At 47.6% G+C, this 20,836-nt stretch overlaps 1 protein-coding gene across 1 annotated transcript in view; it reads left to right on the top strand.

The window, feature by feature from the left end:
- Nucleotides 1-20,596, top strand: part of KCTD19 (potassium channel tetramerization domain containing 19) — a 35,385-nt gene extending 14,789 nt beyond the window's left edge. Inside the window, exons 2-15 of the mRNA XM_049786352.1 lie at nucleotides 7,768-7,918; nucleotides 8,597-8,788; nucleotides 10,702-10,833; nucleotides 12,607-12,817; nucleotides 13,714-13,874; nucleotides 14,391-14,494; nucleotides 14,850-14,992; nucleotides 15,072-15,155; nucleotides 15,502-15,616; nucleotides 15,923-16,544; nucleotides 17,756-17,947; nucleotides 18,114-18,268; nucleotides 18,592-18,693; nucleotides 20,483-20,596. Of these exons, the coding sequence (XP_049642309.1) occupies nucleotides 7,768-7,918; nucleotides 8,597-8,788; nucleotides 10,702-10,833; nucleotides 12,607-12,817; nucleotides 13,714-13,874; nucleotides 14,391-14,494; nucleotides 14,850-14,992; nucleotides 15,072-15,155; nucleotides 15,502-15,616; nucleotides 15,923-16,544; nucleotides 17,756-17,947; nucleotides 18,114-18,268; nucleotides 18,592-18,693; nucleotides 20,483-20,596 (2,478 nt within the window). The remainder of the gene's footprint in view (nucleotides 1-7,767; nucleotides 7,919-8,596; nucleotides 8,789-10,701; nucleotides 10,834-12,606; nucleotides 12,818-13,713; nucleotides 13,875-14,390; nucleotides 14,495-14,849; nucleotides 14,993-15,071; nucleotides 15,156-15,501; nucleotides 15,617-15,922; nucleotides 16,545-17,755; nucleotides 17,948-18,113; nucleotides 18,269-18,591; nucleotides 18,694-20,482) is intronic.
- Nucleotides 20,597-20,836: the final 240 nt, after the last annotated feature.

Below are 20,836 nucleotides of genomic sequence, written 5' to 3'. Positions count from 1 at the left end.
CTTTACTCCTGTATCTGCATTCAGGTATAACTCCTGACTCAGAGAACTATATAGGATACTGAGGATCGAACCTAAGTTGACCACATGCATGGCAAACACCTTCTGTACTATCTTTCTGGCCCTTCAAGGTAGTTTTTATTAAACAAAAGATGTTAGGGGAAAGAGAGAACTATGTGTTCGAAAAAAAATTATGTTTATTAAGAGAGAAAAAAATGGCCACTTTATTTTTTCAAAGTTAGATTATTCTCAAGTTAATGTGACTGCCATGGCCACCTCACCCCAAGAGGACACTCATGGGTCCCAAACATAGCCTCTAAATAGGACTCTAAGGACTGCCCCCCCCAAAGATGTTGTTTTCACAAGAACTTATCTCCATCCAACATGCTCCTTTCCCAGTTGTCAATTTGAAGTTGTTCAAAAGCACTGTTGTCTCCTCTACTGCTAAAGGATCTCTGGATTTAAATGTACATGTGAAATAAGCTGAAAATTCAAGTTCCTGTACTATGTGGTAGCTTTGCCTGGGTGTGTAATGGAATTTGTTCTCTTCTGAGCTCTGCTTAGTTCCAATTTCCTTTCTCTTTGACTCCCCATCGCCTTGCAGACCCAATCTGACCCCTTTTCTTCTGTCATACCATCTCCTTTTCCTCAAAGATCATCTTTCCTCTGGACTCTAGGTCCCAGGTTAGTGTTAATCTTCATTTCTCTCTAATCTCTCTGCACCCCCACACCCTATGATGACACCATCTTCCTCCATTCTCCATCTTCCCAGAGATTGCATCATTTTTTTTTTTTTTTTTTGGTTTTTGGGCCACACCCGTTTGACGCTCAGGGGTTACTCCTGGCTATGCACTCAGAAATCGCCCCTGGCTTGGGGGGACCATATGGGACGCCGGGGGATCGAACCGCGGTCCGTCCTATGCTAGCGCTTGCAAGGCAGACACCTTACCTTTAGCGCCACCTTCCCGGCCCCGAGATTGCATCATTTTATAGTAATAATGTTCACTGATAATGACTTGTTACAAATAGATTTATGTATAAAATCTCTGTAGTTGGGGCTGGAGAGATAACACAGCAATAGAGTGTTTGCTTTACATGCAGCAGATCCAAGACAAACCTGGGATCAATTCCCAGCATCCCATATGGTCCCTGGAGTCTGCTAGGAGCGATTTCTGAGCACAGAGCCAGGAATAACCCCTGAACTTCGCCAGGTATGGCCCAAAAACAAAAAATCTCTGCAGTTGAAAAGATACTTTTAGATCTCCTGAGGTTAAAGTAAACCATGTTAACTGTCCAGTGTATCTTCAAAGACTGTCAAGTCTCAGCCTGTGTGACCACTGTGGACAGAGGTCAGGGGTGCCGGATACTGTGAAAAGAAGTTCCTGGTGGCCAGGCTTTCTCTCATGACTGGCCTTTCCTCTGACCTTATCAAGTCAGGTAATTGTTCCTTTTGGGTTTCTACGTGTCCTTAGAAAAGAGCACACTTTTCAACTGCAAGAGTTGAAAGTCTTCCTACATCTTCCCACATCCTTCAGACTTTTTTTTTTGTTTGTTTGTTTTTGTTTTTGTTTTTGGGTCACACCGACAGCACTCGGGTTACTCCTGGCTCTACACTTAGAAATTGCTCCTGGCAGGCTCAAGGGACCATATGGGATGCCAGGATTCGAACCACTGTCCTTCTGCATGCAAGGCAAATGCCCTGCCACCATACTATCTCTTCGGCCCCCAGATTTTCTTTTTTTTCTCCAAGATTTTCTTTTATAGCACAATAGTCTTCATTGAATTCTTTTTTGTTTGTTTGTTTTGTTTTTGTTTTTTGGGCCACACCTGGCAATGCTTGGGTTACTTCTGGCTTTGTGCTCAGAAATCATTCCTGGCCTTGCACAAGGCAAACGCCCTACCACTGTGCTATCTCTCTGGCTCCCTCATTGAAATTTTTGACTCTCAGTGAAGGAATCATAAGGAATCATAAGCCTAGGCCTTGCTCCAGAGGTTGAATGTAAGAAAAAAAAAATAGGCTGGTATCCAAGCCTGCAGCTGAATTAAAAAGTTTGCAAATTCTGGGGCCAGAGTGGTGGCACAAGTGGTAAGGCATCTGCCTTGCCGGCGCTAGCCTAGGATGGACTGCAGTTTAATCCCCTAGAGTCCCATATGGTCCCCCAAGCCAGGAGCGATTTCTGAGCACATAGCCAGGAGTAACCCCTGAGCGTCACTGAGTGTGCCCCCCAAAAAATGTTTACAAATTCTGAGGGAATAGGCAGAGGATGACCTGCTCTGGAAAGGAGACCTTCCAGGGTCTTCTCGCAGAAAAGGGCGGAAAGAGAAAACAGTGTACAGAAAAGAGAGAAGGCATATATAACGTCACTGGAGTTTGTGGAAATTTGGAGTTCTGTTAGAGCAGGAAGAATGGTAGAAGAGTACAATGAGTAGGGTGCTTGTCCTGCATGTCGCCTATGAAGGTTCAATCGCTGGTATCCCATATGGTACCCTGTGTCTGATAAGGAATAATTACTGAGCCTGCCTAGTGTGGCCTGAAAGCCAAGAAAAAAAAGTAGGAGATAAAGTTGTTTGGGATCTTACCCCTGAGAAGAGAAAATAAACATTCATATAAGGACAGAGAGATAGTAAAGGGGTAAGAGGCATACCTGGGATGTGAATGACCCAAATTCCATCCAGGACACCAAGAAAATCCTGCAAACACTACCAAGAGTGATACCTAAATATAGAGTAAGAAGTAAGCCCTGAGCATCATCAGGTATACCTCCAAAACAAGCAAAGAATTATGTTTCTCTTACCCAAGAAATTAATCCATTTTACAGCTAGAGAATTGATTTACAATTCTTCACTCTGTATTGAGGCCACACCTGGCAATGCTCAGGGGCTAATTTTAGCCAGATACGCAGAACTTGCTCTGAGGAACCATTCTTGGGAGACCATACAGTGCCAAGAAACAAACCCAGGATTCTCATGAGCAGAGTATGTGCTCATTACTCATAGCCATTCGTCTGGCCCCTTTCACTCTCTGATTTACCCTTCTGAGTTCATCTCCCTCATTCTCCAAATATTCATGCTCCTTATGCTCTTTATGCTTCTTAAATAGCCACATATAAGACACGCTTATAACATCTATATAAATCTTTACCTATTCTCTACTGTCCCCTACCCTATCCTATCTCTCCTATGTGCAGTTACTGTATGTTAGCCATTTTTTAGCACAAATACTGAAGAGCTACTTCCAGTGGTGCTCAAAGTTCCAGCAGTGCTAAAGCTACCTCTGGTGGTAATAAGAAGGGAAGGCAAGCAGTGCCAGAGTTGGAAGTAGGACCTCACACATATAAGGTTTGTGTTCTGCCATGTGAGTTACATCCCTGACCCTATTATTCCTTGTCTTAGCTCGGTAAGCCTGTCCTATCCACTGATGTGGATTTATTCCAACCTCAATCACCTGTCAGGAAGTTCACTTATTTTTAGTGGGAGCAACTCCCAAGAATTATTTAAAGGAGGGGCCGGAGCAATAGCGTAGTGGTAGGGCATTTGCCTTGCATGCAACTGACCCAGGATGGACCTTGGTTTAATCCCTGGCTTCCCATATAGTCCCCCGAGCCAGGAGTAATTTCTGAGTGCATAGCCAGGAGTAACCCCTGAGTATCACCGGGTGTGCCCCCCCCCCAAAAAAAAACAGAAAACCAAAAAAAAAATGTTTAAAGGCGCCAGACATTGTGATACTCAACCCTGATGGTTCAGCACTTAGGTCTCATGATGATATGGCTCAGACCTAGGAGTGCTGGGGGCCATAAAGTGTCAGAGATCCAATTCGGGGCCTAGTGTTCATATTTGTGTTCTAGGCCCCTGAGCTATAGCCCTCTGACACTTAATTTTCATTTCTCTTTGCTTGTGCCAAGTTTCCTTCGAAGTAATCATCTGGCATTGATTTCTTTCATCAGGAGAGCTGACAGCTCAACAGATGCTAAGTTTGTATGCAATGCCAGCAAAGAGGAAGGGAGTGTTTGGATTCCTGTCAAGAAATCCCAGGCGTCTTCACTCAGTCCATGTAAAGTGTTCGATTTCCTGTCTCAGCTTTACACCAAGTGGAGCTGCTTGAGAGCAGCTACCAGTTCTCTAGGCTTTATGTGAGAATAATGTAAGACTCTGTTGTCATGCATACTCTGTTCATTCCCATTTATGATGCTTCAGAAAGCACTCTCTTGCCAGTTCTCTTACAAATCCACCAGTCACAGAGTAAATACTCTCACTCTGGTCCCTCTCCTTTGACGGACTTTATTCCTTATGTGAGTGTAGTTTACATGGATAGCCACCAGAGGGCTCTGTTCAAAGTTCATGATTCCCCTGGGTTCAGATCCTGCTCCTAAAGGCTGGGTCATTTGGAGGCCTGGAGAATCAATCCCCAGAACCCTAAGTTCCCAAGTACAAAGTAAGTGACCTTGAGTGACCCTTGAGTATCACCAGATGTGATCTAAAAAAACAAACAGGGCCGGAGAGATAGCAGGGAGGTAGGGTGTTTGCTTTGCATGCAGAAGGACGGTGGTTCGAATCCCGGCATCCCATATGGTCACATGAGCCTGCAAGGAGCGAATCCTGAGCGCAGAGCCAGGAGTAACCCCTTAGCACTGCTGGGTGTGCCCCCAAAACCAAAACAAATAACACACACACACACACACACACACACACACACACACACACACACCTAAACTCAGGATTACCATGAACATTTTTATAGGAATTTGAAGCAGAATCTCTTACTTTCATGTCCTGCCTGAGGTGTTCTATTATGAGGTGCTTAGAGAAAAAAGTAGTCAATATGGTTTCTGTATACTTTTTTGTTTTAAAAAAAATTGAGGCTACTTTTAGCGGTTCTGAGTGAACCATGCAGTGCCAGAGATCAAAGGATTGAAACATATTATTTGCATGCAAGATTCAATCCTTTGAGGAATCCCTTCAGTCCCATACTTTATCATTAGAAGACTACTGTTGGGTTGGACAGATAGTGAAGAAGGTAAGGAATTTGCCTTGTATGCAGTTGAAGCCAGTTCGAATCACTGGCATTATATGGTCTCTTAAGCACTTACAAGGAGCAATCCCTGAGTAGAGAGGAGTAAACCCTGAGCATGAGCAGTGTGACCACAAAATAAAAATAATAAGGGTCTGGGAAGATAACACAGAGGTAACTCTGCTTGTCTTGCAGGCAACCAATCTAGGTTCAATTATTGTCGTTCTGTGGGAATTAAGCCTTTCCAGAAGTGGTCCCCAAGCACAGAGCCAAGAGTAAGCCTTCAAAAAACTAATTAAATAAATTTCTAATGTTCCAGCTATCTCTTAAGAATGTTTTAGAAAAATGGGATAGAAAAAAATTAACTCGATGTTATGGTAAATTACCTGGTGTGTGGAACTTTTTTAATAGGGCGAGGCCAGTGCTGGGCACAGTTACTCAGCATTGTGGGTCAAGTGGTTTGGTGCTATGGGCCATTAGAGTCAAACCCAGCAGGACTGAAGGGCCATGTGGTACTGGGACAAAATTCAAGGTCTCATATGCCAAGCATGGCCTCTACCACTTGGGTAACATCCTTAAGACCCTTGGGTTCCATACAGCCTGCCTAGCAGGGGTGCTTCCCTGCAAACTTAGTCTACCCTACTAACCTGGTCCTGTAAGCAAAACAAATAAACTCTGGACTTGATCTCAACTGCCTCATCTGAAAGATGGAAAAGCAAACAAGTGTGTGTGAAAGTGTTGTAAAGAGAGATATTATTCTCCCACCCCCGCCATACACACACACACACACACACACACAAACACACACACACAAACACACACACACAATTACTACTCTTTAAGATTAGGAGTAGCAGAATAGTAAAATATTCTAGGGGGAATAGAGAGTAGTACGCAGATAGTGCATGTGCCTTACATGCAGCCCTCCTGGTTTGACCCCTGACATTCAATATGGTTCTCCGAGCACTGCCAGGAGTGATTCTTGAGTGCAGAGCCAAGAAGGAGAAAGTCCTGAACATTGTTGGGTGTAATAAAACAAAAACAAGAACAAAAACAAAAGAAGTTCCAAAATACAAAGGGATTTGAGGGTTGGAGCACACACATGTGCTGGAGGACTGGGTCGATCCCTGGCACTTAATGGTTCTTCAGGACCACCAGGAGTGACCTCTGAGAACAGGGATAGTAGTAATGTGTGGCCTAAAAAACAAAACAGCAAGTTTTACTCTGGAGGGAAAATGAAAGCATTTTGATAAAAGCAGAAAATGAAAGCATTTTGACAGGGGATGTTGGGTCACATCTGAGACCCCTAAGGATATTTAGGGAACAGTGTCAGGGATTGTAAGCAAGATCATTACTACATGCAAGGTAAGCACCTTGCCACCTCTGCCCTACCACCACCCCTGTACTGTCTCTCTGGCCTTAAAGTAAATACATTTTATTAAAAGGGGAAAAAAAGGGTGATCCATTAAAAGAGAAGATAGAGCCCTAAGAAAAGAGCAAAGAAAAGGAGTTGCATGCCCCAAGTTTGGAGGTAGGCAGTTCCAGAGTGGAGCACTGAATCTCAAGTTTATATATTGTTTTTTTGTTTTTGTTTTTGTTTTTTTTTTGTTTTGGGCCACGCCCAGTGACGCTCAGGGGTTACTCCTGGCTATGCGCTCAGAAGTCGCTCCTGGCTTGGGGGACCATATGGGACGCCGGGGGATCGAACCGAGGTCCATCCAAGGCTAGCGCAGGCAAGGCAGGCACCTTACCTCTAGCGCCACCGCCCGGCCCCACAAGTTTATATATTAATTACAAATTATATTTTAGAATACATAAGATAACTCAAAAACATTGTTTGAAAAAACCCAGAGAGCAATAATAATTGAGATTTTTAACAATGGCATTTCTTTTTTGTTGTTTTTGTTTTTGGGTCACACCCGGCAGCACTCAAGGGTTACTCCTGGTTCTACACTCAGAAATCGCTCCTGGCAGGCTCAGAGGACCATATGGGATGCTGGGATTCGAACCACCGTTCTTCTGCATGCAAGGCAATGCCCTACCTCCATGCTATCTCTTCGGCCCCAGCATTCTTTTTAATATCATAAATATTTACATTTTTTGTTTTATCAACTTCTTGTTTCTTTTGTTTTGTTTTTGTCTTTTGAGAGGGGTTTACACCCTTTGGCACTCAGGGTTACTCCTGGCTCTGCATGGGGAATCTATGGGATTCCGGGATTCGAACCACCATCCTTCCAGGATCGGCTGCTTGCAAGGCAAACACTCTACCGCTGTGCTATTTCTCTGACCCCTCCATTTATTTCAAAAGACTTTAGCAAACCAAATCTGTCTTTCCTGGTATTTTGCCCTGGAATAGGTGTATAGGTTTAACACTTCAAAGCAGAGCTGGAACAATACTAAAATGGGTCGATGGTTGCCTTGCATATAGCTGATCTGGGTTTCATCCCCCAGTACCACATATGATCTCTTGAGTCCATCAGGAGTGATCCCATAGCGGAGCCAGGAGGAAGCCCTGAGCACAAGCAAACAAAAACAAACAAAGCAGGGCAGTGGCGCAAAGGGTAAGGCATCTGCCTTGCCCGAGCTAGCCTAGGATGGACCTCGGTTCGATCCCCTCGTGTCCCATATGGTCATAGGAGCAATTTCTGAGCGCCTAGCCAGGAGTAACCCCTGGGCACCACCAGGTGTGGCCCCAAAACAAAAACAAACAAAAAACCCGAAAAAAAACAAAGCCATTTTGAAATATCCTTCTCTGTTACTAGACTCTGGACAATCTGAAGGAAGGGAAACACCACCTGCGCGTGCGGCCTGCAGACATACCTGTGGCTGAGAGGGCATCTCTAAACTACTGGAGGACATGGAGGTGCATCAGCAAACCTTCTGAATTCCCCATAAAGAGCCCGGCCTTCACTGGTATGATCCTAGCTGTGCCTTCCTGAAGCCCCACCAACCTGCCTTCTCACCCTCACAGAAGTACCTCTCTATTGAAAGCGACTTAATTTCTCACAAGTTTGCTCTACTACTGTTAACCCCTGTAGCCACCCCCATGGATGTTCTCCCAGCGCCCACATTTACTTCTTAGCATATGGGCTACCTATGAGCCAGGCTGGGGTGCATCCTTCTTCTTCCTCATTGGGGAATTCCAGTCACCTTTCCAGCACCCTCTGCCATCTCCCCAGGGATCACCAGGGGTGGTGCCTAGTAGCAGAAGTTTTCCAGACCTCTCTGGGAAACCAGGTTTCCTGGTTTTGAGACTGAGAGTCATGGAATCTACTTTGTGGGTCACAGTGGCTGGTTTGATCCATTAGAACCCAAAGGGTAAATTATAGGAATTTAATGATTTTGAGTATAGAATTGAAAATACCATAGCATGTCTACTACCCTTAATTGTAAAAAAAAAAAAAAAAAAAAAAAAAAAAAGGATTTCCATGCCCTATTTCCTATCATATTTCTGCCAAACCTTGGGTTACAGAGAGTGGAAAAGATTGCTTTTGGGGGGACTCCCCAGTTTCCCTCTGGGCAACCGGGTAAGTGGGAGCCCCATTGTTCCCTGAGAGCCAGGGCAAACCCTCTCTGCAAATTGTCCTCCAGGCATGCATGACAAGGCACCACTTGGGCTCATGGATACACCGTTGTTGGACACTGAAGAGGAAGTGCACTATTGCTTTCTACCCCTGGACCTAGTGGCAAAGTATCCAAGCCTGGTGACAGAAGACAATTTGCTTTGGCTGGCAGAGAGAGTGGCCCTGATTGAATGTGAATGCAGCGAGTTCCGCTTCATTGGTGATTGCTCTAACCCAGGACTGGAGGCAGGGAGTGGGGGGTGGGGAAGTGTTTGTTCCTCTCCACTCCATGTGCCATGAAAGCCCAGTATGGTTCAAAGGCCTCAGAAGCTTCCTGAGAAATTGAACTCAGAAGTGTGGTAGAATCTTTCTTATAGGTGAGAAATTTCCAATCCTGAGACTCCCTTTAATCTTGACACTGTTGCATTCCCTGTTCATGATGAGACAGCCTGGTTCTAAAGCTACTAGAAGGTACCAACAATGGTGTCAGGAGCCATAGGAGTTGGTGAAGGGCAAGACCTTTATTTGGGCTCCAAAGTCAGCTCCTTTTCAGGTAATTCCTGGCATCACAGGGTCCAAAGATTAAATAGCAGGACCAGTTGGCCCAAAAGCCTCCCCCCATCCACACCCCCACTAAAGTCAGCCTCTCTTTTTATCTACTCTCCTCTTATTTATAACTCTCAATGGGCTCCTGGCCTTATTTGTTCTCACTATATAATGATGAAAAAGGGTAATTGCAAGGGATGGTCCATACCTGCCATCACTCAGAATAAAAGCAGGGAAAGAGGATAGATGATGAAGGCTCCCTAGAATCTCTGTAGACTTGCCAGCTTGAGTCAGTATCCTAGGAAGAATGAGTTCCTGGACCCTGATAGAAGGAACCCCTCCTCCCTCCCTGGTCCAGTGCAGGCTTTTGGGAGCTGTCAGGAATGTCTTCTGATTTCAAGGTGCTGCTTACTGTCTAGGGCAGGAGATACCCAAGTTGTACTTGGAGCCCAGATACCTGGAACCCCAGTCAATCACATACTTCTGGTCTGCAGAGACAGTTGGAATTTGCTTCTGATTTTCCAAGTTCATTCACAGGAGACCTACCTCATCCCAGGCTTTGCCTCTGCCTCCCACACTGAGAAAGGCACTGTCCAGGTCCCTCTCAGTGTCCCCTAACACTATCAGTTACTCCTAGAAGTCACCCCTTCCTCTCTAAACAGCAAACTCCTCTTATAGAATTACCTGCTCCAATGATGCTCCAGATGCCCAGGGTAAGTCTCAAGGCCAAAATGTACATACCAGGAGCGGTCTGGCTTGAGAGCCCCATCCATGACCAAGACCCAGGAAAACAAGGTTATGTGGGATCTTTTATAATGAAAAGTAGATTCAAAAAAAAAGAGAGAGAGAGAGAAAAGTAGATTCAAAGCTGACCTAACCACATCTGTTGTACCATGGTCAGAACCAGGAGAGCCTAGGATGAATGGCAGTAATAATAATAATAATAATAAAATAACGGGTCTACAGTTAAATCACAAGAAAGAACCTAGTTTGGGTCTTGAGAGTAGTACAAAGTCATGCTTGTCTAGCATGCATCTGTAGCTGCTACAATCTTTTTTTTTTTTTTTTTTTTAGTTTCTTGGGCCACACCCGGTGGTGCTCAGGGGTTACTCCTGGCTGTCTACTCAGAAATAGCTTCTGGCAGGCACGGGGGACCATATGGGACACCGGGATTCGTACCAACCACCTTTGGTCCTGGATCGGCTGCTTGCAAGGCAAACGCCACTGTGCTATCTCTCCGGGCCCTGCTATAATCTTGATTCAGATTTTGGCACCCCACATGGTCCTGGACTAGCACTGCCAGGAGTAATTCCAGAGCACAGAACCAGGTGTAACTCTTGAGCTGTCAAGAAAGAACCTATCTAATTTGTATTATTTCCTTTTGCTTTGCTTTGCTTCCTTGCTTTTTTTTAAAAACCATATCTGGCAGTGATCATGGGTTATTCCTGGCTTGTGTTCAGGGATCACTCCTGGTGATCCTTGGGGGACCCATATGTAGTACTGGGAATCACACCTGATTTGGCTGCATACAAGGCAAGCACCTTACCTGCTGTATTATCTCTCTGACCCTTCCCTTTGCGTTTCAAGTGAATTTTCTACGCTCACAGAAGATTTTTCTGCCAGATAATTTCTCCAATATAGATGTGTTGGAAGCCGAAGTGGAAATCCTGGAAATTCCTGAGCTCACTGAAGCTGTAAGGGTGTGCCGGATGAATATGGGTATGTGCACAGGACAACCTGGGGAGTCAGGCTTGACCTAGAAAAGCCTAAAATATCTATTTTCCCTTCCATACCCACTCTGGGCCTTGGGAGTGAATGGAAGAAGGTAGTGTTTTGGCTGGCTTTGAATTTTGAAAGAGAATTTTCACCTGGGGTCAGAGCAAGAGCACAACAGGTAAAGTTCTTGTATTGCAGGAAGCTGACTTGGGTTTAAGTCTCAGCATCCCATATGATCTCCTGAGCACCTCCAGCAGTGATTTCTTAGTGCAGAGCCAGAAGTAATCCCTGAACATCAGATGTGGTTCCCCTTCCTAAATGAAAGAAAATTCCCTGTGCCTTCAGTCTGTGTAGCCTCCCACTGAGCTATGGGTAGTGGACAGCAGGTCAGAATATCCTAGGGCAATGGTGCATTTGAAGACTGGTCTAGGTGTAGTCAGTGATTGTGAAGGTGGGGAGCAATTGTGAATGCCACAACCCAATGCCACTCCCTTTCTTCCTCTTCCCTGGCCAGTAGGGCATATGGGAAATGCTAGGTCAAGTTTCCTAGAGATGCTATTAGCCCACATACCTCTCAGTCATATTGCCCCCCACCTAGAGAACCCATTACCCAGCCTCTTCCCCAGACACACAAACTCAGTTGGAGAGGAGTGGCCGCCTTCAGTGGACTCAGGAGCCTGGCTCTGGGCCTCACTCTCCACTTAGGACGGTAAGGATTCAAACCCTTCCCCAAGGGCTCTGGTTCTCCAATGGGGTGTCTGCTCCCTCAGAGCAAGGGAAAGGTCAGGAAAGCCAATTTAGCAGGCATGTAGAGGGTGGACAGCTCTTTCACCCTCTATAATTCACTCAATGAATGGAAGCTGCTTCAGAGCCTTAAGGGATGGACAGGCAGCTCCAGTCCCAGCTCTGTCTCTGCTTCACTTTGCCTGTTAAGTCAAGAGGCCTTGCTAGCTCTCAGGACAGTTTCTGCACTGTGAGGCAAGGCTAGCATTTCTTCTCTGCCTCCAAGGATTATAATGACCTAGAAAAACATCCAGTAGCTTGCCTAGCCAGCCACTGTAGCCATAGCGACAGGGACCATGTGCATTGTTTCCAAGGCTGGAAAACAAGGTCCATCCCAGGGGCCAGCAACCCAAACATCCAGCCTGAAAAGAGCACGTGTGTGTGTGTGTGTGTGTGTGTGTGTGTGTGTGTGTGTGTGTGTGTGTGGTATAAGTGTGCATGTGGGTGTGTAGTGTATGGGTTTGTATGTGTGTGCCCACACATCTTGTACAAACATCTGCTTCTGTGCCCTGGTAACTGATTTTTGCCTGGGTGATGAGAGCAGAGGTTGAAACTGGGGACACAGATTTTCTACAGAGGCTTTAGCAGGTCCTAGCACTGACACTTCTGAACTGCAAAGGTTAAGAATACATATACCTCCCAGCAGAGAGCCCTTTTGGGTTTTGTTCCTGGTTTCTGGGTGTATGAAGAAGAGAGGAGTAAAGAGGGAGTGAGGGTGGTGGTGATGTATCCTAGAGCTTTACACACACACACACACACACACACACACACACACACACACACACGCACGCACATGCAGCCCAGTTCCACCCCCAGCAGGTAGTTTGACTGCTAAACTGAGCTGCACAAAGAAAGAACCTCAAAAAAAAAAATAATAAAAAGAAAGAAAGAACCTCCCTCAAAACCCCTTTAGTATAAGCCATGCAGCCAGAGGACCTACTCTGGCTGGGAGGAGGTTGGAGCCAGCCCTTTCTCCTTTCTCCTTTCTCACAGGTGGCTGTTCCAGAGCCTCATGTCCACCGCCAAGTCCCGGGAAGGGGGGCCGAGCTACAGGCCTGGAGTCTGTGAGGCCGCTGTACATGATGGCACTGGGGCTGCTAGTCAAGTACCCTGACTCAGCGCTGGGGCAGCTCCGCATTGAGAGCACGCTGGACAGAAGCCGGTTGTACATCACGGGAAATGGGGTCCTCTTCCAGCATGTCAAGTATGGCTCTCCATGGGGAAGAAGGGATCCTTGGGGCCACCCTCAACCGCACTGACCTAGGGTTTAGGAGGAGGTTGGGTACTAGGCTCAAGGATCTTTCCAAGACTCTTTCCTATTTGGGTTCTGCACACTGTGACTGAATCAAGTCCTGTGAAGCCTTGGGAGAACATAACACTCCACAGAATGATGGTATCCCCACCATGCAGATGCCTCCTTCAAAGTTCCTCCCTAAACCCCTGGAACCCTTACTGAATGTACAGGGTGAGAGGGGCAAGGGGGTCTCCCACCAAGGAGTGTGATCAGGTATTTGCCTTGAAAAACAAGCACAGAACATCTCTATTAATACAAAACTATGAATTTCCATCCTGTTCTGTGGAAGGGGAAATTGAAGTGGGGAAAAAAAAAAGGATGGGACAAGAATTTAAGACAGAAGTGGGTATGCTCTTCAGGAGAGGCTTAGTCAGCCCCAGTACACCTACTCCAGTACTGTCATGTGAGGGCCCCCAGAGATAACTTGCCATGATACCCACCTTCTTCCTGGGCCACACAGCATCACTATGCCATTGGTAGGCATCTCATGGGTGACCTGTAGTGACAAGACAGATGTCTGGGGGAAGGAGAAGAGTAGCTAGGCCCTCGCTTGGTTTCTTGCTGGGATTCTCAAAGGTGATTTCGAGCACGTCTCTGAAATATGTCAAGTTCATCTTCCAAAAAGGGAACTTGTGTTTTCAAGTTTACCCTCCCACAGGCTCTCATCAGGGAGTGAATTAAGGAAGGAACGGGAGCAAAGCACAAGGTTGAGGCTGTGTTGGGGGTTCCAGACACAGAGATGACAGGTCAGCTCTTTGGGGCACAGTTCACCACAATTGCCTGTGGCAGGTCTTTACTCTGAACAGGAACTGGCTGGGCACATGTCGGCTGCCCCTGACTGAAACTATCTCTGAAGTATACGAGCTTTGTGCCTTTCTGGACAAGAGGGACATCACCTATGAGCCCATGAAAGTGGCTCTGAAGACTCACCTGGAGCCCCAAACACTGCCACCCATGGACGTGCTCAGTAAATTTGGAAGCTTTTGTTTGATTCGGCAGTGGGAGATGAGCAAGGGGGTCTGGGAGGGAGGTGAAAACTGGTCGGGTTCAGATAGAGGGGGGAGAGCAAGCCAGGCTAGCACTGTCAGACTTTGTTCCTCCTCACCCCAGCTCACAAGTAGCCTGGAGCAGTAGAGACTGAGTGATACTGACTTGGAGTGAGGGGTCCCCTGTTCCCCCACAACATATCCGCACTGATTCTGAGTCAGCCTTTCTGGGGAACAGGCAAACCAGGGCAGTCACTTGTTCACAATATAGTTAGAGTTGGGTTGAGTTTCAATCTGGATCCAAAGCCTCTGTTGTTTTCACAGCTGCCTATAATTTCTGTCTGATTCACCAAGTATTTCAGGTTAGGTCTAAGCTGTGTTACTATCTCTTAGCAACCTTTAACATGTATTGAGCACCTACCAAAACAGGACAGGCATAGGCCCCTGGGCGCATGAAATAGTAATTTCAGGCAATCTGTTCCTTCCTGTTTCCTTAGATGAGGAGTGGAACGCAGAAATCACTGTGTATTCCCCGCAACAGATCGTCAAAGTTTATGTTGGGAACCACTGGTATGCCACCACCCTGCAGACACTGCTGAAGGTGCGGGTGCCCTGCCACCCTCCATCCTTCAACCTCTGCCTCAGAATGAGAACCTTCTCCTGCAATGATGACCTGAAGACTCTTTCACCCAGAAGCCCTCTGGGAAAACCCTCAGAGGTTTGAGGGGCCTAGTCCAAGCAGGCAGTGTGTCAAGGTTCCAGATGCCTCGAGAAAATAGTCTTGGGGTTCAACAAAATAGGACCCGAGAGGAGTGAGGTCCTCTGTGTGCACTCTTGCTTACAGCTGGGCTTCCTGTGGTTGCACTGGGAAACCCCAAAGTCTCTGTTCTAGAAGAAACAGGAGATAGACCTGGCCCTTAAATCAGCATCATGAGCCTGGTGTCCATTCCTTACAGTATCCAGAACTGCTGTCTAACCCTCAGCGAGTGTACTGGATCATGTATGGACAGACCCTGCTCATCCATGGCGATGGCCAAATGTTCCGGCACGTGCTCAACTTCCTGAGGCTTGGGAAGTTGTTCCTGCCATCAGAATTTAAGTAAGTGTAGACAGGCACAAGGTTCCACATAGATCCATGCTGGCCACTGCCATATTCAATAGCCACATGTCCATTACAGGGAATGGCCACTTTTCTGCCAGGAGGTGGAGGACTACCACATTCCATCCCTCTCTGAAGCCCTCATCCAGTGTGAGGCATACAAGTAAGGACATGTGGACTTGAGAACTTAGACCTTCACTCAGATTCTGTCTTGAGCTCCATCTTCCAAGGTGGTCTTGCTCCCTGGGGTGTAAGGGGTAACACAGACTCAGGATTGCCCAGGGACCTGAGCCAAATAAGCCCATTTTCTTCCTTCCAGTTTTAACTTCCTAGAAAGGCAGCGGAGGTGCAGGGGGTTTGCCTTGCTTGTGGCCAACCTGAGGCACCACATACAGCCTCCTGAGTTGAGAATAGCCCCTGACATCTCTGAGTATGTCCCCACACTAACAAACACACAAAAGGCATTCTGCACCAAGGTGCTCACTCCTCTATGTTTTATGGCATTGCAGGGCATGGACTCAGGAGAAAGACTTAGAAAGTGAAGAAGCTTTTCCCATGCAGAGGCTGCACGTGGTGACAGAAGGGCCAGGGTCGCTGGTGGAATTCAGCAGAGACACTAAGGAGGTCAGCCCCGGGTTTTTCCTTGGATTCACTAACCAGGTCTGGAGAGAAGGGCCACTTCTGAGTGGCAGATGCGGACTGAGAGTGTGGGATTGTCCAGTGCCAGCATTCTGTGCCAGGAAGTAAGTCGGGAGCTGACAGTGTCCCTCTGGAGTAGAGCAGGAACACTGAGCTTCAGCACATGGGGATAGGGGAGGGATAGTTCCCAGTAAGCAAGTGAATTCCTTTTCCTCACCCCCTTAGTAGATCCTGGAGGGCTTCCCCGGGGAAGTGCATCATGCCTAGAGTTTCTGTGCTCTCCTTCCCTAGACCACAACCTGCATCCCTGTGGACTTCCCAGAGCGCAATGACAGGACTCCATGGAATAAGGCCAAAGGGAACTTGAGCCGGACCAGTCAGATGGAGGAGGCTGAGCAGTATCCCCGGAAGATCCCCATGTCTCTGTACCGAGGCGCCAAGAGGGCTGGCAATCCCAGCACATACACCCACTTTCCAGGCTTCTGTGCCAACCCCCGGCATTGGGGTACTCACCCAGAGAGTCCCCCCAAGAAGAAATGTATCAGTGTCAACCTCACCCAGAAATCTGAAAGCAAGGAACCTCCTGTTACCCCCATGCAAAAACTCATCTCCCTGGTAAGGGAGTGGGACATGGTCAACTGCAAACAGTGGGAGTTCCAGCCACTGTCAGCAGCCCGAAACAGCCCCGCCGAGGAGGCCTCCCTGCAGCTACCCCCAGTAAGTGAGGCTCTTTCCCAGCCCAGCAGCTCTGCTTCCTGGAAAGGCCATTCCATGGCCTCAGAGAAGGAGATTGGAGCACAGGCAGTAACTGGTGTCAAAGACAAGGGGCCCGAGCCAACCTTCAAGCCCTACTTCCCCATGAAAAGAGCTGTGGCACTGAAGGACTGGGCCAAGCAGCGGCCCAAGGAGAGAGGTGAGTCCTGCGCCATCCCCACCCCGAGTAACCATCATCATAGGGAAGGCTGACCATGGCCGTGACTACAGAGAGTCAGAGGCAGAAAGGAGCCTCCACTCCTGAACCCTCCACTCTTTGTCCCTGTTCTGTACCCACTAGTGGTAGTTGACCCTCTGGTTTAATGAGGGTCCCAAATTCCCAAGAGCCAGGGAAAAGACATCACAGGAGCAGAGGAGGCTAGGACTGAAGGGTCAGCAAGAGAAGGAAAAAACAGTCATTAACAGTTCAGTCTCACTGAGCTGGGCTGTATAAAAATGATGGGGAATTAGGAGAGAAAGAGATGTAGGTGGTAAAGACAGTCTTGTAGGCCAATTTCAGGACCCGACACTTAGAACCAAACTTGGTTCTAAGCATTTAAAACTAAAGAATGGCAATCACCTGGGCAGGCAGGAGTACAGAAAGTACAGCAACAAAGGGAAAGTGTGAGAAGCTCTCAGATCCTTTAGGATGAAACAGATAGACTGGACAAGAGAGGAAAGCTCTGGGAGAAGACGTTGTGAGGGACAGTGGCACAGGGACCAAAAGGATCTGTGGGGGCCATGACAAGAGCGGGGTGCAAGTACCCAGGAGAACTACCATGATTGGGGGCCGGAGATATAGCATGGAGGTAAGATGTTTGCCTCACATGCAGGTCAGTGGTTTGAATCTCGGCATCCCATATGGTCCCCTGAGCCTGCCATGAGTGATTTCTGAGCATAGAGCCAGAAGTAACCCCTGAGCACTGCCAGGTGTGACCCCCCCCCAAATAAAAGAACTACCATGATTGGTGGATTTCCCTGGACCTCCTTATCACCCTCCTTCCAATGGCACAAGCCCTCTAGAGGTGCATCTGCAGTTGGTCTGCCAGGTGTTCCTTCAGGGTGAACATCCATCGAAGTTATGTACCAAAGCTCCTCACTTCACATAAGACTAGTATTTCTAGTCCCCAGCTGGGTTCTCAGCCCTATTTGATCCCAGTCTTAATTCACCACAGGGACTGGGTGAGCTAGGAAATGCATGACCCTGCTGGTACCAAATCAGGGTCATGAGGGGAGCATGAACAGACTCTGCCAGCCTCTTCTCAAAGTTAAAGGTGGCAGCCATGGTGGGGCTATGGTGACAGGACCAGAGTCCTCTCTCTACGTAGGACCTGGTGGCTCCTGACGAGGCCCTCTGCTTTGTTCCCACAGAAATTCCTGCCCCTGAGCAGCCTCTGCCAGAAGTGAGTGAGGCAGACAGTGCAGGGGTCATCCTCAAAGTGACCCACCCACCCGTGGTGGGCAGCGATGGCTCCTGCATGTTCTTTGAAGACAGCATCATCTACACCACGCAGATAGATAGCCTCAGGCACATGCTGCCCTCTGCCAGCCCCTCACCCCGAGGTGAAGTTGCAGCACCAGACCTGGTACCTCATTTCCCTCATTGAGCCCCATGAGGACTCTTCAGGGAAACAATCCCACTGGGAGGCATCCCCATACCCCCTCTCTTTTTGCTGGCTGGCACCCAAGTGAGGCATCAATTGCATGAGCTATACCATTCTATCCACAGAGGTGACTTTCCTGAGTTTCTCCCTGTCCTGGGAAGAGATGTTTTATGCACAGAAATGCCACTGCTTCCTGACTGACATCATCCTGGATTCCATCAGGCAAAAGGACCCCAAGGCCATCACAGCCAAAGTGGTCTCCCTGGCCAATCGGCTGTGGGTAGGTGGACTAGTCCTGAACTCTGCTGCTTCTGCCTGTGCCCTTGTTCCCTAATAGTGGTGAAAGGAAAGAGAAAGTGAGCCAAAATTGGGGTGGGAGAGGGGAAGGGGAATTGGTCTTGGGCAGAAGGAGGGTAGCAAGAAGGGCTGGACTAGGATGACAGAAGAACATTATCTGGGGCTGGTGTGTGTGTGTGTGTGTACATGTGCATGCATGTGCATGTATGTATGTGCGTGTGATGCTGGAGTCACAGGCCTGAGTTCTAAAGTTTCAACATGCCCTGAGTGGCCCTAGCCCTGCCTGACCCCACACTCTCTGGACAGACACTGAACATCAGCACCAAGCAATTTGTAGTGGACTTGCTGGCCACCGCAGGCTTCAAAGATGACCGACACACACAGGAGCACCTGTACAGCTGGGTGGAGGTGAGGAAAGCTGTATCCATAGGGAACAACCCTGGGGTACTATTCAGACATTATCCTGGAGCCCATTGGCTGGGTCAGATTATGAGGAAGTGAAACCCCGCCCCCAGAACCCTCCCTTCCTGGGGAAGAGAAACACAATGAAAATGAACCACCTGGGCTGGTCCAAAAGTAGTGTTTTAGGATTTTTGTTTTGGGGTTATATCCAGTGGTGTTCAGGTATTATTCCTGGCTCTGCACTCAGGGATCACTCCTGGTGGGGTTCAGATCATACGTAGTGCTGGAGATCTGAATCCAGAGTCAACCAAATGCAAGGCAGTGCCCCATCCACTATACTGTCTCTCTGGCCCGGGCCTCTGGCTTTTTGAGTTTTCTTTTAAGGATATCAATTTTGGGGGACAGAGAGATAGCATAGCAATAGGGCTGCCTTGTATGCAGCCGTATCAGGATAGACAGTGGTTCAAATCCTGGTATCCCATATGGTTCCCTGAGCCTGCCAGGAGTGATTTCTGAGCACAGAGCCAGGAAACCCCTGAGTGCCATGGGTGTGACCCAAAAACCCAAATCAAACAAACAAAAAACAAAGAGGATATCAATTTTGGTCTTTATAACTTCAAAAAAACATATTAGGTAACCCCAAGCTTTTGGAAGTGCTGAAATCAAGAGTCACTGTGAAGGGTTGCAGTGACTTACCAGCTTCTCCCAACTCAACCTTTTTAGCCATGTGTTTTTCCTTCTTTGAATCACTTAAAGTATTCTTCCTAAAGAAAAAGTACATTCATGGCAAATAAATGGCCCAATGTTGCGGGTCTGATTTCTTAAAGTACTTCCAGAATCAAAGTGGTTTATTTCAATAGTGAGTGTGATTAAGATCTGTGATACTATGGGCTAGAGTGATAGTGCAGCAGTGGTAGGGCCTTACATATGGTCGACTCTGAATGGATCGAAGTTCAATCCATGGCATCCATATGGTCCCCTGAGTCTGCCAGGAGCAATTTCTGAGCACAGAGCCAGGAGTAACCCCTGAGCACTGCTGGGTGTGGCCAAAAAAAACAACAACAAAATAAACCACCAAAATAGCACAGGGGTAGGGCGTTTGCCTTGCACATGGCCGATCTAGAACAGACCTTGGTTCAATCCCCTAGTGTCCCATATGGTCCCAGAACCAGGAGTGATTTCTGAGTGCATAGCTAGGAGTAACCCCTGAACATCACTGGGTGTGGCCCAAAAAGCAAAACAAACAAAAAGGTCATTTTTTTTCTTTCTTTTTTTTTTTTTCCACTTTGTGGGCCACACCTGGATGCTCAGGGGTTACTCCTGGCTATGGGCTCAGAAATCGCCCCTGGCTTGGGGGACCATATGGAGCGCTAGGGGATCAAACCATGGTCTGTCTTAGTGTGTGCAAGGCAAACTGCCCTACTGCTTGTGCCACCACTCTGGCCCCAGTCCAGGATTTCTGTAATCAAAGGTGTGCTCACCACTTTCCCTGTAAGCACATCAGCATGTGGTCACTTGGCCTGGCCTTAGGCCTATCCACAGATGGAAAGGTGGGATCAGTGCCTGCAGTAGACAGGAGGATGAGACATCACTTTGTGAAGATTCTGACCCTCAAGTCCCTCTGCGCATTCCTTGGTAGCCACTGCACTGAGTGACACTTCTGGGCAGACACTGACCTAAAAGACCTACAGGTCTCCAACTTCCAGACTTGCCCTGCTCCCCATGGGACTCTGTCCACACAGAGTTCAGGTGTGCAGGCCAACAAGTCAGGCATAAGATAGACCTTTCCTTCCAGCTCACGCTGCCTTTCGCCAGGAAATATGGCCGCTGTGTGGACCTGCTCATCCAGAGGGGCCTGTCTAGGTCTGTCTCCTACTCCATCCTGGGCAAGTACTTACAAGAAGGATAGAGTATCCAGCGGTACAGCCACCTGCGTGCCAAGGCCCATTAACCAAGGATGTCCCCAGAATGAAGATGCCTCTCAGAGCATGCATGAGTCAAATTTTTATTATAAACAATAAAGAGTAAACCATGAGCAAGTGCCTTGAACTCCTTGTCTGAGATACCAGAAGCCTAACAATAGTAACCCCACAGAAGACAATGATAACTGAGAGCTGGAATGATGTTACAGTGGTTAAGGCCTTGCACA

The sequence above is a fragment of the Suncus etruscus genome, chromosome 14 (assembly GCF_024139225.1).
Source record: "Suncus etruscus isolate mSunEtr1 chromosome 14, mSunEtr1.pri.cur, whole genome shotgun sequence".
Taxonomy (NCBI): Eukaryota; Metazoa; Chordata; class Mammalia; order Eulipotyphla; family Soricidae; genus Suncus; species Suncus etruscus.
The sequence above is the reverse complement of the archived record's forward strand: the minus strand, read 5'-3'. Positions and strand labels throughout refer to the sequence as shown.